The sequence below is a fragment of the Aulonocara sp. 'chitande type north' Nkhata Bay genome, linkage group LG2, assembly GCF_057382095.1.
Source record: "Aulonocara sp. 'chitande type north' Nkhata Bay isolate Kocher_YH1m ecotype deep benthic linkage group LG2, A_spYH_male_GT1.1, whole genome shotgun sequence".
Classification (NCBI taxonomy): Eukaryota; Metazoa; Chordata; class Actinopteri; order Cichliformes; family Cichlidae; genus Aulonocara; species Aulonocara sp. 'chitande type north' Nkhata Bay.
In genome coordinates, this window is record NC_141345.1 from 34093161 (window position 1) to 34110933 (window position 17773).

The window sequence follows — 17773 nt, forward strand, 5'->3', positions numbered from 1 at the left end:
AGAGTTGCTTGGTCCTTTGAGAAGTTTTGGTGTTTAAACCTTCATTTAAGCACCATTTTTTTTCAGTGCATTCAATAAACACTAGATTATTTTCCTGCAAATCCGATAGCATGACTGCCAGATTAGAAAATTAAACTCTTGCTACTGCCTGACAGTTAGAGATCAGAGGCTACTTGACTAATTACTTTCTAAACATGTTATGACGGGCGATGATGCAGGTTTCTGTTGATAGAAGTAAAGCCCCTGGAGGTTCGTGCTGTGTCATCGTGGCAAAAACAAAAAACAAACAAATGAACAATTTTGTGGTCACATCACATTAGCAGTGATCCAAGGAATGCCAATTGAAATATGCCTCTGCAAAAACAATCTGGAGACAGCCTTTTGAATTTATATTCATGTTTTGTCAGTGTTTTGTTAGACTTCTCTGAGAGGGTTATAGTCTGTCACACAAATAGCCCTTTAAAATGTTCACTAGTACAGCATGAAAATGATGATGACATTAACTAAATTAGGAAAATATGTTCTTTACCACTCTTAAATTTCTCTCCCTCTCACATTTGTGAAAGAGCAACTTGCATCTGGTAAAGACATTTAAAGTAGGATGGTAATGATCTCAAGCCTGACTATCAGTAACTGATGATATGTTGACAGATTCACTTACTGAAGCACTATAAGTGCACTGTGTGATCTATCTCCATTCTCCATGTGACTGCTCAATAAGGCTTTGCTCTGTGCACCGGTCTTCACTGCATCCGATGAGTTCTGACTTGCCACTGACTATATGTGTCTGTCCACTGCTCCTCTGATCCGTGCATGACCTTAGCTCTTTTCCCACTCAGCTGTCTTTGTAGCCCAACTAACTTTGTGCGTCCAAAGTGCAAAATTCACTTGTGAATTTTCTTTTAATTATGCATATAGACAGACTCTTTAAATATCTATCTAAAGTATGTTTATGCAGCTATAGTTTCATTTACACTTTGTTTTTGTCAGATGTGAAAAGCAGTATGAAATTCCATCATGGCTCATTAATATTGCATTACAACCAGTATGCATTACAATGAAAATTATTCTTTTTTGATCATTACAGTGTCTGATAAAAGTGGCCTATTTTCACATTAGGAAAGGAAACATGACAGAAAAGCAGACTTCCCTCACAGCTCGCCAGCCTCCCAGAGGGAAAGTCATAATCTCTGGTTATGATGCCCAAACCTAATTTATTGTAAGATAAACTTTACCCAATACTGTGTTCCATGTCTTCAACTTCATGTGACATATGACAGTTTGGCATAAGTTCAGCAAGAATTATGTTTTCGTTATGATTTCTTTTTCTTTGATGTTTTCCTGTTTTGGGTAGTTTTTTTTTTTCCAGTTCAGTCTGCTCTGTCACGTTCATCTTCTTATGCTGTCAGAATCCTCCTCGTTAATTTTTTAAGTCGCCACCACATTCACCGCATTCAAAAAGATGTTGAAAACATTCCTTTGAGACTCTGATCCATGTTAACATAAATGTGCCACATACTATCTGCAAATCTATTGTCAGCTGCAAACTCAAGCAAAAAAAAAAGAGTTCTATCACATCCCAAAGGTGCTGTGATGCTCTGGTGAATGGGAATGCCACTGATGTTCAGTGAACTTACTGTCTTTATCATAAAATCAGTGTCGAAATTACTTCTGCATTATTACATGGTGCAGCATAGCACTGAAGGTAGCCACTGAAATAGGGGTAAAGTGTGGCTGTAAAGGGAAGCGGAATGTACAAAGAAAGTCTTCCTCACATTATTCCACTACCAGCATGTTGAGACAAGGCAAGTTGGGTCTACATAATATGTTGATCTTCATTATGGTCAGGTTTTTATTTTATTTTTTCAATTTACTGCTGTATTCTTTTATTGAGCCTGTGCCCACTGCAACCTCGGATTTGTATTTGTTTTTTTCTTGTCTGACAGGAATGAAACTCGATGCGGTCTGCTGCCGGTGTAGTTCATCTGCCTCCATCTTCTGTGGCATCCAATCACAGATGCTTTTCAGCTCATCACAGTTGCAACAAGTAACTCCCCGTTAGCTCTGTTAGATTACTGGTAGTTGTTTCATCCTTAAACTAGTGTGATTCAAACATTGCTGGTTGTGGTATGGCATACATTTGATACCAAAAGTATGTGATACCAAATGTATGCCGTATCATTATATATTTGTATAGTCTGTATGTTGATACCAGGTTGTGGTAAAACAACCAAAAACTAAGAAAATCAGGTTTCCCCACTTCAGAACAACTTAAGCAGTGTGATGGAACAGAGCACAAAGAAAAAATAATTATCTGGAATTAAAATGTTTATTTTACCGCTGCAGCATATTTGAGCAATGTTACCGTGTTCATCTCTTTTCCTTTTAACATCAGTGTTGCTTTTTACTGGTATGTGTTTTATGTTCTTTATAGACTTTTATTTTATAACCATTTGATAATGGAGTAAGTCACGTGATCCATGAAACACCCTTTTTAGGTTGGTCACATGCTGCCAGTGACATATCAGTCATGTATGGATGGCACTGTTAACTTAGTGAGTTCATAACCAACTTTGTGTGCCCGTTTTCCTAAACACCTGCGATCGGGTAAGTGAATCCAGGTAAAGGAAAGACCCTGGATATCCTGAACTCAGTTCATATTATAGGGCCCTGATATGGTCTTCTATTGCTGTAGCTCATCTGCTTCTGGGTTTGATGTGTTGCATGTTCAGAATCATTTTTCTGTATGCCTTGCTTGTAACCAGTGGTTACTTGAGTTTCAATTTCCTTCCTATAAGAAACTATAAAAAAATAAAGACATCTTACTGACAAATGATTGATTGCTATAGTCTTAAAAACAAAACAAAACAGCAAACATCCTCTGGGATACACTGCAACTGATATCCAAAATATGAAGAAGTTTGCATTTTGTACTTTCTACCTATGAATCACAGACAAACTCCACATGCAACAGAATGAAAATTGTTGCTGTAGGAGACCTCTCACCATTACTCTAATGCAACTCTCATGTTCAGAAGTTCTAATTGCATTAATATTTGCCATATAATAATTTACAAGGGGCACTTTAATATACGCACTTATTACTCTACCCAAATATGCAGGTATCTTTCCATCATCTGGATACCCCTACCCTAAAACAGGCAATTAGGATAAGTAGTCACACTAAGCTGGTTATCAACTTGGGAAGTTAACTCAGGATTTCTCCTGGGCATTCACATGAAAGGAGTGGTGTTGCCAGCATCTAAACGATCACAACTATGGATAATCATTCTGGTAACAGACTGGCTGATTTTGCAAAGGAAGATAATATTGGGAAAAACATGAAGTTGTTAAACACAGACTGAAAGCGACACAGCTGCTGCAGACAAAGCAGTGTGAGTGTGTGTGGGAGGGAAAGGACTGCAGTAGTTTAGTATTAAAATCACTGTATGAATTTGTGAGAGCTTCAAATGTTTTGTTCAGTAAGAATGGAGAAGAGCTACTACATTAACCTTCATCCTACCAACATATTTTACATACTCGGACAATTTATTGAGGTCCCTTAATTATTTACTGCAAGAAGGAATCATAAAAGGATAATCATAATAATAATTTAATAGTATTAGTAGGGGTAGTATTGAATTTATATGACGAAATCAATCAGTATAATATAAAATAACTGAAATAAACACAAGAGCAGTCAGCCCAGAGATGTAATCTTGCCACTATGTCCTGGGTTTGTCATAGGGGCTCACATTACATGCCAGAAACACTTCACCTATGAGGCACGCTGGCCAGATACTCATACCACCTCAACTCACCCCTTTATAATATAAAGGGGTGAGTTGAGGTGGTATGTGCAGGAGTAGCTGTTCTACTCTGGGCTCCTCACCCTGTTTTTAAGGGTGTGCACAGACACCCTTCGGAGGAAACTCATTTCCGTCACTTACATCTGTGATCTTATTCTTTCAGTCAATACCCAGAGCTCGTGACCGTAGGGGAGGGAAAGAACATAGATCAGTTGGTAAACTGAGAGCTTTACTTTCATCCTCAGCTCTCTTTTCACCACAGCAGACTGATATTATGTCTGCATCGCTGCCTAGATCGCAAAAATCTGTCTTTCAGTCACTCCACTCCACTCCACTCTCTCCTCACTCATGAACATGCTACAAGATACTTAAACTCCTCATCTTGGGGCACCAACTCGTGGATTTTCATAGGGAGGCTCTAAATGCGTAGCCAGGGTGAGGAGGGTGCCCGCTTTGGAAACCTCAGAAAAGCATCCCTGCTTTTTGCAGATGATGTGGCTCTGTTGGCTTCATTATGCTGTGACCTTCAGCATGCAGTGGAGTGGTTTGTGAAAGTGCTGGGAGTGTACACCTCCAAGGGTCAGCACTTCCAGGTCTGAAGTAGAGCAGCTGATTTCTCCTTCTGGGTTGGGGGAGAGAGGCTGCCTCCAGTAAGGAAGTTCAAATGTCTTGGGATTTTATTCACAAGTGATGAGAGCATGAGTTGGACGGGGTTCGTATTGGATTATTGTGGTGAAGCGAGAGTTAAGCCGAAAGGTGAAGCTTTCAATCTCCAAGCTCATATACTGTATGTCCCAGCCCTTGTCTGGAATAGCTGGCTTAGCCTGCTGCCACAGCAACATGAGTTTGGATAAGCAGAAGATAATGGCTGGATACTATAATAATTAAGTAACATGTTTGAAGACAGGAAGGAAAGCCAACAAAGATGCCAACTGTATAGGTTAACAGACTTGTCAGTATCACAACTTTATCAATAAACATGAGCACATCTGATAAATTTTAATGGAGTATTTCTTCAGATACATTTCTTAGAAGGTAAACAAGCACAAAAGGTGCTTTGTTTTAGGATCTTTAATTAATATTTTTATAACAATAAAATTGTCTTAAAAATATTGAGACTACAGTCAGGTAAACCCTAACCTTAGCTGGATAAGATGAAATCTTACTTGTTACTTACTTATTTGTACTTCTGTTAATCTTAGCAATATAGTGTATGTAAAAGGCAATTTTTTTGTAATTTTCTATGTTGAATATTTGTAAATTGTTGCCACTGTCCTTCCTCTGTCTTGTTTTGTTGAAGTTGTCGCGTGTTTCCTCATCCTGTGTGTCAAGTGTTTGTATTTAGATTTGGATTAGTTTCCTTTGGTTATTCCTGTTTTAGTTTGAAAGTCTGTTTTCTGTCATGTCCCATTTCATTTTTATTTCCTTCCTTCCTTCACTGATTGTATTCATCTGTTGTTTGTTTCTTCTTACCTGCTTGCTTGTCTGCAAGTGAGTCCCTGTAGCATTCCTGACTTACTACTAAGTGATTTGGGTTTTCTTTGCTCCTTTTTTTGATTTTTGTTTAGTCACTTTTTTTATTAAGGACTTTGCATTGGCCTAAATAAATGTCCGGCTTTTAAAAAACTATTCTTTCTGACAGTAACACAATTTGTTTTTGATTTATAGCCCCCTTTAATTGTACAGCTGCATTGCAGTTCTAATAGTTCAAACAGAGAAAACTTCCAAGAGAGAGAAATTAAAGAAATGTCTCTTTGATTTTTCTCTGTTTAAAAGATTATCTATGAAATTACTACTTTCCTTTGTAGTGAATACATGAGGATTATCAAACTCTTTGCCAACAGTGTGATCTCAAGATAAGATGTGTGTGTTTTCTCAAAACATTTTGCAAATGACTTGTAAATGAGTAGTAGTGAAGGTGAAAACCACTGACTGTTAAGGTGATGGAGTCCTGTGAGATTATATCTGTATTTGTCTGTTTTTAGATACAAATGTATTATTTATCAAACCCAAAAAGAAACATACTTATGATTTGTTGCAATTGTAAGTGAAAGAATTGGAAATTTAAATTCCCTTTACATACATTATATTGCTAAAAATACTTGCTCTCTTGTAGTCCTGGGTCTTTTGACCCAGTGTTTTGTGTTTTCTATTATTGTGATGTATTTTTGTTGTGGTTTTCTAGCTCTTTGGTTTTGTTCTTCCTCAGTTTAGTGTTTAGTCATTCCTGTCTGTGTGTTCCTCTGTGTTAAGTCCTTGTTCATAGTCTGTGTCTTTGCATGTGTTAGTTCCTGTTTTATTTTGAAGGTCAGTGTCTAGACCTCAGTCGGTGTGTTTCCCGTTTTATTTTGAAGGTCTGTGTTTCTTGTCAGTGTTTCTAATTTCGCTTCCCCTTGATATGTCCAATTAATCCCAGCCGTGTCTCCCTCCTGTCTCCCATCCAGTCAAGTTCTTCCACACCAAACTTGCTTACCCAGGCCTTTATGCACCTTGCTTTGTGCACTGGTGAGCAGTCATGTTGGAACAGGAAGGGGCCATGTTCACACAAGATTGGAAGCATGAAATTGCCCAAAATTTATTTTTATGCTGAAGCATTAAGAGCTCCTTTCATTGGAACTAGCCCAACTCCTGAAAAACAACCCCACACCAATATTCCCCGTCACAAAACTTTATACTTGGCACAATGCAGTTGGACAAGTTTGGAGGACTGTAGCAACTGACTTTGCAGAAACTTGGCGACCTCTGTACACTATGTGCCTCAGCATCTGCTGAACCTGCTCTGTGGTTTTATGTGGCATTTTGAATCTTGGGCAATATATAAAGAATGTGTTTTTTTTTTTTAAGCATCCCAAAAACAAGCAAAAAAAAAAAAGATATCGGGGATGCTCTTGCATCAAATATCTATGCTCATCTTACCTTATCAAATACTTATTTACTTTCTAATACAGAAAATTTGTACTACCGGTACTCAATTGATTTATTACCTCATTAAAGCATGATGCTTTATTCCAAAATCTTGCTGCACCACTGTTATCAGCTTTACCTATAACAACAATTGATACATCATTTGCTAGATCTTTTAGGGCCTGTCTTTCCTTTGGGGGTAGATTAGAATAACATCTGTTTGCTGCAGAAGTGAAAAAATAGGAGAGACCTAACCTCTTTTTCAACTAAATGACAAAAATGTTGTACACAGGCAATAGTTTCTGGGGGAATAAATAGGCTTAGGCTTGAATTTCTTACTTATTTGTACCCACTAATTGGTTTTTCCTCACTCCAGTAAGCCGGATGTACAGAGGGAGGGGTATGAACAGAGTCCTTACATGGAAAGAATACTTAAGAAAAATTTAAACAATTTAGTCTTATATTGTCACTCCATCATACAAAACAGACAGACCTTTAGATAAAATGGCATTTCCTAATAACTGAGCTGTCTCTTGGAGAGGTCTTCTTTGCATATTTATCTGTGCCCCCCTTTATTTAAGATTTCTCAACACTTTCTGCCGAGTGTAGGTACCTTATCAATTTTAGTCCCCTTATAATACTTTGGAATCCAATATTTGGATAAAGTTGGCCCATGGAGCATACAGTATGACTCCTTCTTCATCAGGTGTCCCATCTATTTAAATTAGGAGTATAAGCATTCTGGGAGGGATTGTGAAGAAAGAAAAATCCACAAAAAATCAAACGTGGAAGCCAATTACTGTGACCATTCACCCCATGTCACAAATATTGCAGCTTTCCCCATGTTTATATGGAAAATTAAAGCACCTGGGCTCTTATACATTTTATACTTGAATAATACAGGCATAAAAAAAACAACAATTTTTCCATGGTAAACAGAGCTATGAATATTTGAATTTTGGCCAATATTTGGTATACCTTAGAAAATCCTGTTAAAAATAGTAGACAAATTTAAAGACCAGTAACAAAATAAATTCCAGTTCAATCTGATTTTCTTACATTTTTTTTATTCATGAAGAATTCATGGCTCCTAAAGATAAAAAGGCAGTGAGGTGAAGCTAAAAATCTATAATTATTCCACAAAATAGAAACCACTACATGTCCTGACTTAATGCCAAGGATCTTGGGTTTTCCCACAAAAAGTGCTCTATGATGGGAAACCACTAATTTCAGCCTGGTTAGTGCAGATTATAGGATAAACTATTTCAGCTTTCTGCCAGTAAAGTCAAATTACCATTTTTCCCAGCATGGCACATGCGTGTTGTCCTTCTTTGTTCTAGAAGAGTGTGAAACATTAACATCAGCTTGAATCTGCACACCACAGGGCTAAATGAATTACTTACACAAAGAGCATACAGAAGAGAGACAATCCCAGAACATCATGTAAAACAGATGGATATAAAATGCAACCATCTATGAATAATAATGAGCAAATATGAGATTTCTAAAGTAAAAAGACAACCCCTTCTCAAGATATTAGGACAATATATAAATAAAAACAGACTAGAAAGACTTTTAAATTAGCTCTACCAGTATGGTGGCTCCATGGTTACCACTGTTGCTTTACAGCAGGAGGGTTCTGAGGGTTTGGACCCATGCTGGACTCTTCTGTTTCCAGTTTGCTTCTTACTGTATTTTATTTATTTATTTATTCGAACCAAGCTCCAGCTTCTCCCAACATCAGGCAGACAGGAATTCTAAATGCTGATATTGTTCCTTCCTGATTAATAAAGGTTAAAAGAATACACAGGTTTTTGAACTACAGCTGCATGCTTGGAAATTTTACTGATAGTCACTATAGTTATTTTGATTTTCACTAAAGATACCTAAAGTCTCTTGTAAATGGCCTTACCCTTTATAAAATCCCCCACTGATAATGCTGAGCTCCCATTCCCCTTCAAAGAAGTACTGAAGTGTTGTTTGAATACTATCATGTTCCGACAGTCTGTATTGTACCCCAGAGCTTAGCATGTTTCCTTATCCTACCAAATTGTCCTTTCACAGATAACTTAATGTGAGATACAGCACATAAAAGACTGAGATAGAAGGGGAAGAGATACAGGGATACCATTTTCAAGTTTAAAGTTCCCACATGGCTTGGAAGGTCGTTCTATCTGGGTGAGAGCTCTCTTTCTAACCATACAATATGTGGCTTACAATCCGTTTATCTCCATCCAATCAAATGAATGGAAAGTAGGAGACAGAGGGATTGATTTTGTAACAACGCTCAAGCTATTAGTGTATCATTACATGAATGCAGCACTATAATTGTCACTGACACAATGTCACAGAATGCTGCATTTCATGGAAAATGTTAATGGGCACCACATGTTTATATGATGGGCTCATTTTAATTATTGTTGATTAATTGGTTTATAACTTATTTTTGTATTTTTTGTCATCATTACAACCATTAAAAATATCCTTGAAAAATTGGCTATTTATGCATTATTGTGCTAAATACACACAGACAATGCTTCTGACTTGAAAGATTATCTGGGTAAACTCTTTTCAGTGACTACTCAGTTTGAAAGCCACAAATCATTTTTACTGTTTTGTTTTTCATATCCACAACACTAAACTGCTAGAGACCTTACAAATCAGGCCCAGCTGATGTCATAGATTTAAACAAAATAAATTAGTTTGGATAGGATGCAGTCCTGCATGTTTGTTGTGGACCTGCTGAGAGAGGTATATAATAAAGCCAGATCGACAAAACCAGGCTTTTTTTATGTTAACTTGCTAAACAAAATCAGAAGCCCTGATCAGAGATGGGGATGATGCTGATTAACCTTTAGATATAAGGCTCTCCCATAATTAAGGATTTAATTGATTAAATTGATTTAGTTTTGACAGAATGAGAGTGAAATTAATTATACTGATGGAATATTCTTTCTGATAAACAGGATGCCAATAGATTAATCAAATTTCCAATCTATGGTTTATGTGCTGCAAGCAGCTGCAAAAAAGCACATTGATGCAGTTTTGCAGCTAAATACCTGCAAACCTTGGGTAAATAGACTTACAGTTGTGAGCTTCACATCTGCATTGCTTATTGAGTACATCTTCAAGAAAATGATTAGCGAAAATGCGAAAAGCTGAAAAATTGCATGTAAAAGATGGAAAAAAGCAGTCATATACTAAGTAAGAAATATTTTAGCAATATGGCTGAGGCTAAAGATCATACAAATCCACTTGACTGTTATTTAAGAAAGTTAGAATTGCTTTAAGCAATATGGACTAAAGCTAACTGACATAAATGTTTATTTTAGGGGTCACAGAAGCCCTGTGCATGGTGTTGAGACTGAAGTTTTAAAAACCAAAAACACGTACATTTAACTCAGCTGGGCTTGACCTGGCTGCTGACTGATATTAGGTTGGCTGTTCTCAACACTGGTATTGGCTCCAGAATCCATATTGCTTGCACTTAGAGAACTGATGGATATCTCTCTAAAATATTGCAGCTGGCCTTAGTTAAATAAATAAATAAATACAACTTTTTATCAAGGTGAACTATTACACAGGCTGAACCAATGCTATTATCACAGTAGATAAACTGACAAAAAAAAAATTGATTTCATAAGTTGATGTCATGAGTTTAATGTTTTATGTAGCCTTTTAAGCCAATAAAGCTAATGATTCACTTCAGATACTCAGATGGCAATGACAATGGCAATTTTATGTGCTTAACAACAAATGATAAAAACATAAAAACCCATATAGTGTTTACAATGCCTTAAGGCAGTGAAAACAGCAAAATAACATAAAAATTAAGCAGAGCAGATGTCAGGATGGTGTGCCCTGCACTCCTGCGGCCTTAAAGCTGTACAGTATCCAGTTCCAAACTGCTCAACATTTTTTATTTAGAGATCATTTAAAGGGTAAATCAAAATGTGTATTTAAAACAACACATGGAAGCTGAGCTAAAGTTTATGCAGACATTCTGTATTTGTTTAGTGTGATAACAGATTTGTGTTTTTACTGAGCACACCTTTGTCCAATCGATTGTTAATTATTAATGACTATAGTGTGATGGAAATACTATGCTTTCTTCAGCAAAAGGAAATGAACTTAGCCTAAACATGTAACATTTTTCTGCAATGAGGCTATAAGCAAAGAGGAGTGTGATCATTTGTGTGCGGAAGTGAGTATTTGGCATAAATTAGGCAAGCCATCACAATTTCTGAGGCAGTTAATTGGACATGGATTCGTGCCATAGGTTGGCCAAAGCCTCTGAAGCTCAGAGCTCATTTGCTGGGATGCAGAACACCTTGTCAGGGTCACAAGGTGGAAAATCTTCATCCTACAAACACACACATAGACGTTTATCAGGCCCCAGATTGACTTCTTGAATCCTATCTGATATGAGCTATTTTTACATGGGATTAACTTCTTCTTTGCAGAAATGCACTTGGATTTTCTGGGCCAAAGATTTGATTTGTAACATGGTTGTTGCATATTGAGGAAATATTTATTAGACGTTACTTTATGTTGCATTTTCTGAACTTGAAACCAGTTAGTTTCAAATGCTGTAGATTTTGTCTAAAATTAGTAGAGTACATAACATAAAGATACTACCGTATCTTACATGATAACTTTAACATGCTGAGCATCATCCTTTACGAACAGTAGCAATGTGAAAATGATGTGTAAACAATTAATAATTTCCTCTCATCACATTTGCTGAAATAAAATTCTAGCAAATTGATATGATTCATGGTAGTATGGCTGCAAGGTTGTAGTTTGAGGTTAAACTGTCATATCATTCAGTAAGCTCAGTCAATTTGCCTACGATATGCCTCATAAACTAACCGAGAAAGTTATTTTTTAGCACATCAAAAAAAAGCGAACATCTATTCATCACAGGGGCATCAGCTCTCCTTAGAGTGCCCTTCTTCTTAATAGCCCCTCTCAAAGTTTTTCATCTCCTGTGAAAGTAGCAGATCCAGTGACCTGTAGTGTAGTTTTCCTTTCACACTGTCTCATGGTTGAACCTTGAGTGAGTCAATGTGTCTTTCTGACATAAAGGGTACAGACGCAGTAACACAAGAAACAACTTCACCCTCCTTTTTCTTGCTGTTAACAAAATGCAGAGGTGGCCTTCTGAGAAAGATCTGGTTTGTCCATTGGTTTATGTAACTGCCATTTGGAGAAATATCACTCTGTGGATTTAGTGAAGCTGAGCCTTTGTAATCCGCAGCACAGATACTTTTACAAATCCTGTATTTAATTAGATTTCCCCATTTAGTCATTTGCAGACAGAAGCCTAATTCCAGCATAATGCCTACAGTGAGAGCGTATTCCTGGCAAGCCCGTGGATTGCGTCCTATGTTCTACTTCAGTGTGTAATGGTCCAAGGAGTTCAATTTCACCTCAAATATCCCTTTCATTGTGTGAGCTTAACAGAACAGCAACTGGCTTACGACATGTTTTCTTTTATTTATCAAACGATCTGTGTTAAACAAAAGTATTCTTGTGAGTTATTTTAGCAGCTTAGAAAATTGTGGACTTATGAAGAGTGAGCCAATTAAATTTATAGCTGTTATATATAATACTGTGAAGTAATCCTACATGTATGCTTTTTTATGTGGGCTATAATATTTGATTTACAAGATGGCTTGTATAGTAAAACAGATGCAATTTGGCCAAATACACTGTACAACAACACCATAAAAAACAGGTTTAACTTCAATACTTAATTAAATAAAACCTTTCATAAGACAAACAGATTGAATTATTGAGTGTATGACAGTAATTGTTACATGTCTTATTGAGGTGTTCAATACACATCACTGACTGGTTTGTTTGTGTGTGAACTGTAAGAATTCATTGTGTACTGACCACCTTTGATTGTTGGTCGTTGCATCAAGAAAGAAAGTTTAATTACGAGGTCAGATAAAACTTTTCAGCTGATGTTGATTTTCTCTAACTGTATTTTGGGAACTATACTGCTGTCGTCATGGCCAAGCAATGTTGACATGTCACTTTCTTTCAAAAATTTGCCCTCCAGGCCTGTCTAGTTCAAATTAAATCCCCACGGACATGTGAAGCTATTTTCACAATCCTCATCCTCACATCCTCATCATTACTGAAAAAAAAACTGCAGCCAGTAATACAACTATATCAACACAATGACAAAATATTTTACTTAACAAATGTACAATGATAGAATAGTAGATCTTTAGATACCTCTAATACACTTGCTTATGGTTAGAAACAATATAATCTTTATTATAAAATATGAAAACCTGATCATAAGTAGTCAAGATTAGATGGATCCGATACTACAGAATTAGGTATTGGTCCAATATCAGGTAAATATAAGGCTATTATCACTGATACAGAATACTTATACTGATACTTCTAGTGTATAACTTCAGCTTAATTAAGGGAGAGCACTTTGTCTTGATTTATAAGGTAAATACATCATCATTATGCAAAATGGTACATTTTTAGGTATATGTTCACTTCAAATAAGATAATTTATTTAACACATTTAGTGGGCTGAGTATTATTTAAATGTCTGAATATAGTTTATGAGTAATCAGTCTGCTGGAATAACAAAAACAAACCCGGTTCTGGTATTTAAAATAGAAATAAAAATAGAATGCAGTGATTTGCCAATATTATTTTATTTGCAATAGAACATAGTAAACTGAGAAAATATATGATTTTAAGAAAGGCATTAGCTCATTAAGTTACTGGCAACAGGTCAGTAACATGGTTGGGTAGAAAGGAAGAAGCCAAGCTTCACAGGAATAAAGATGAAAAGAGGTTCACGAATCTTCAAAAGAATGTGTATAAAATATTTTGCAGCACTTTCAGAATAATATGTCTGCAGTGCATCCAAAAAGTCCAAGAATCTGAATAGATCAGAATGGGATGCACGTGGTCCTCAGGCCCTTGGGCAATGCTGAATGTTGTAATCTTCTTTGAGCCAAAGCTAATTTAAAATAGACTGAGACCATGAGAAAAACGTCTGTGGTCACACAAAATGAAATTTGGAATTTTTTTTCGAAAAACACGCATCCCACATCCTTTGAGAAAAAGAGGAGCCGTACCATCTGGCTTGTTATCAGTACTCACCTAACAGCCCCACTACTGCCTAGAGAACTTGCAGCATGCACATCTGGAAGGCACCATCAGTGCAGGTCTTAGAGCAACATATGCTCCCATCAAGACATTTTATTCAGGAAAGTACTTGCATATTTGTGCAAGACAATGATAAACCTCACATATCTATTAAAACTGCATGGCTTCCTATTACAAGAGCTTGTGATAGACTTCATCACAGTAGATGTCTTTCTGAAAGCGCTGTAACTAAGTTTAAGAATTCAACCCACCCACTGTTATCATCTTCAATGCCCTGTACCAACATAGAGCAGAGCAGCTACCTGAACGCTACTCCAACAGAGGTCATCTGTTAATAATTTTACCTCCTCACTACGTACGACTCTGGATACTGTAGCTCCTGTGAAAACTAAGGTCTCTAATCAGAAGTACCTGACTCGGTGGTATAATTCTCAAACACGTAGCCTAAAGCAGATGACTCATAAGCTGGAGAGGAAATGGCGTGTTACAAATTTAGAAGATCATCATTTAGCCTGAAGAAATTGTTTGTTGCTTTATAAGAAAGCCCTCCGCGAAGCCAGAATATCTTACTATTCATCACTGACTGAAGAAAATAAGAACAACCCCAGAAGAACAATGGGAGGCAGAGCCTTCAGTTTTCAGGCCCCTCTTCTGTGGAACCAGCTTCCAGTTTGGATTTGGGAGACAGGCACCGTCTCTACTTTTAAGATTAGGCTTAAAACTTTCCTTTTTGTTAAAGCATATAGTTAGGGCTTGACCAGGTGACCCTGAATCCTCCCTTAGTTATGCTGCAATAGACATAGGCTGCTGGGGATTCCCATGATGCATTGAGTTTTTCCTTTCCAGTCACCTTTCTCACTCACTATGTATTAATAGACCTCTCTGCATTGAATCGTACCTGTTATTAATCTCGGTCTCTCTTCCACAGCATGTCTTTATCCTGTCTTCCTTCTCTCACCCCAACCGGTCGCAGCAGATGGCCCCGCCCCTCCCTGAGCCTGGTTCTGCCGGAGGTTTCTTCCTGTTAAAAGGGAGTTTTTCCTTCCTACTGTCGCCAAAGTGCTTGCTCATAGCGGGTCAATGATTGTTGGGTTTTTCTTTGTATCTATTATTGTAGGATCTACTGTACAATATAAAGCACCTTGAGGCGTACTTGTCCTGCTAGACCTCAGTGCAGCGTTTGATAGTGTTGACCATAATATTCTATTAGCACGATTAGAGCACGCTGTAGGTATTACAGGTACTGCACTGCTGTGATTTGTATCATATCTATCTTTTTAGAAATGGGTTTGTATGATGATTTGTAATACTTTCTAAATGAACATTAACAAATGCATCATAACTCAAAATATTATAAAATATACTAAAATATTCTTACAATATTGTTTGCCTGTTTGATTGGACTCTGTGCTGGAGGTCTGGGTCTCACTGAGACCTTCCTCTCCTACTTTCTTTTTTAGAGTCCTCTTTTTTTTAAATCTGTGTTTTATTCCTTTGTTTGTATAAATTGGTGGTGTTGCCACGATAGCTAATAGCCTTCCTACACATATTGCAACTTGCAGTCTTTTCATTTATAGACATGAAATGAGTCCACAGGATGCTTATATTTTTCTCTGCTATTATGCTCTCACTCACTGCAGCCTACATGTGTCTTCGCAGCACTGCCAAGTCACATGACTGCACAAAACACAGCAACACAGGGGAGGGGGAGGAGCAAAAGCGTGAGCAATGCAATGGGAGTAATGTATTGAATGTACAAGAGAGATATTGAAACTAGTATCGACACAATACCAATAACAACTTTGGATTGATTCTGCCTCTCACCGAGATCCCATTACTAGATTAGCCCTAATTTGTGAACATGTGTGGATGTTTGTTGCATCTTATGTGGATGACCTATGTAATGTAATGTAATGTGATATCATGCTATGAAATACTGGATTTGGTAAAGCAGAAATTTACACAATGCTTTATTAAACCTAATTAACTAATAACAAGACCAACATTAAGCACAGGGCTATTACAGTTATGCCTGAAATATAAAAACAACTACTGTTATCATGACTTTTTTCTCTATCGGGAAAGAACGTGAAGCCATTTCTTTCCCAAATGTCAACTGGTCTCAGCACTTCCTTTCCTTTTTGTCAGAAAATCCTGATATTATAGGCTCATGTATTACTTGAGATATATAATATATATATAGCAATGTTTTAGTTGAGTTACCTTAAGTTACCACATTATTGTGCTGATACACGTGACTGCTCACAAACTATGCATATTCAGTGTTTCATGTGACACCATAATTAGGCTGTCATGAATTTCACATCTGTTTATGACAATGTCTTTGGATTCACATACAACACTAAACCCTTCCATGAATAACATGATGGAATTCACTTTCATTTCATGACTTATTAAGCCGACTATTATAAATGGGTTTTGTTGATTTTTTTTTTTTTTTTTTTAAAGACTACATGGTTTAATTATACCTCCTGATACCTGCTGATCACAAAATTACGCACAGGATTTAGAAAGCCACCAGCTTTCTAGGCTGTATTTCAAAAACCTAAAAATGCATTAACTTAACATATGCTATGAAAGATGTTTCCAGAAAAAAAAATGTCAATATGCTTTTAAGACTGGTGTACTTGTGCTGTGAGTAGACATCCATCTGTGACCCATCATCCTTAAAGCACATTCCCTACATTAAATTCACACTAAACACTAGGGTATATCTTACCATAGTATTTGATATTAGCTTTGCCATAATTCATTATTGATTTTTTTTAAAAACTTGATCTTTCTTCAAAATCATGACATTTTCAAAAGAAAACTATTTGAGAGATTAAGCCCAGGGTGAAGCTTCATCAATAATAGCCTGCAGAAGCCAGTGAAACAAAAGTGGAATTTCAGTGCTAGAGATGAACATATCTCTAAACACATGGCATACTTGAACATTCTCAAGGCTGCCTTTTCATAGTTTCTGCTTTCAAACCAACAGTGCAAATGGGAAGTCAATGCTGCTCTGTAAATAATGAACAGAGCAAAATCAGACGTTATTGGATGCACCTGCTTAAAGGGCAACTTTACTCTCTCAGCCAGCTAATAGACTGAACATTTCTGTTTTTGAAGGCTGTTGAGAGATAACCTTTAAAGATGGTGAATTGCTCCTGATGAAGTAGGGTTTGCAGGGGAAATTAAAGGTACATACCCCCCCCACCCTTTTTGTAATTGGATTCATACTGCAGGCTTAAAGGAACAATGTGTTCTAGACATTGTGCAGACAACATGCCCTCCTGTATTCTAAAGATAAGTAATAAAGGGAATGGATTCATTTTAAACTGTTTATTTAAAGTGGACTTCAATTCCCTTTCTGGTAAAGGTCAATTTGCCATCTATCAATTCACTTATCCTTCTTCAGTCCATTGTTTGAAAGTTTATACCTAAAGCAGGAGTGCCAAGCATAAGGCCTGCAGGTCAGAATTGGCATGTCAAAGACACCAATCCAGCACAATGGATGGTTTTGGAAAATGTGGCAGAAGATATAGATTTTGGACTTTTTACTACACTGAACAAAAATATAAACGCAACACTTTTGTTTTTGCTCCCATTCCCCATGGGATGGACGTAGAGACCTAAAATTCATTCCAGATACACAATATAACCATCCCTTCCAAACAGTGGTCACAAATCAGTCCAAATGTGTGGTAGTGGGCACATCTGCTATATTGAAATAATCCATCCCACCTCACAGGTGTGCCACATCAGGATGCTGATCTGACATCATGAGTAGTGCACAGGTGTACCTCAGACTGCCCACAACAAAAGGCCACCCTGGAATGTGCAGTTTTGTCTCACAGCAAAATGCCACAGATGCCACAAGCAATGAGGGAGCGTGCAATTGGCAT

The 17773-nt window shown here is 37.1% G+C and overlaps 1 protein-coding gene across 3 annotated transcripts in view; it reads left to right on the forward strand.

Moving 5' to 3' along the window:
* Positions 1-15584, forward strand: part of LOC147338250 (uncharacterized) — a 35275-nt gene extending 19691 nt beyond the window's left edge. For 2 of the 3 annotated variants that reach the window (XM_086260192.1, XM_086260193.1), the window contains one exon: positions 1947-3818. In XM_086260192.1, coding sequence (XP_086116318.1) covers positions 1947-2062 — 116 coding nt within the window. In that variant the 3' untranslated portion in view covers positions 2063-3818. Of the gene's footprint in view, positions 1-1946; positions 3819-14793 lie in introns of those variants that run through there. The other variant, XM_086260195.1, reaches the window with a different exon arrangement.
* Positions 15585-17773: the final 2189 nt, after the last annotated feature.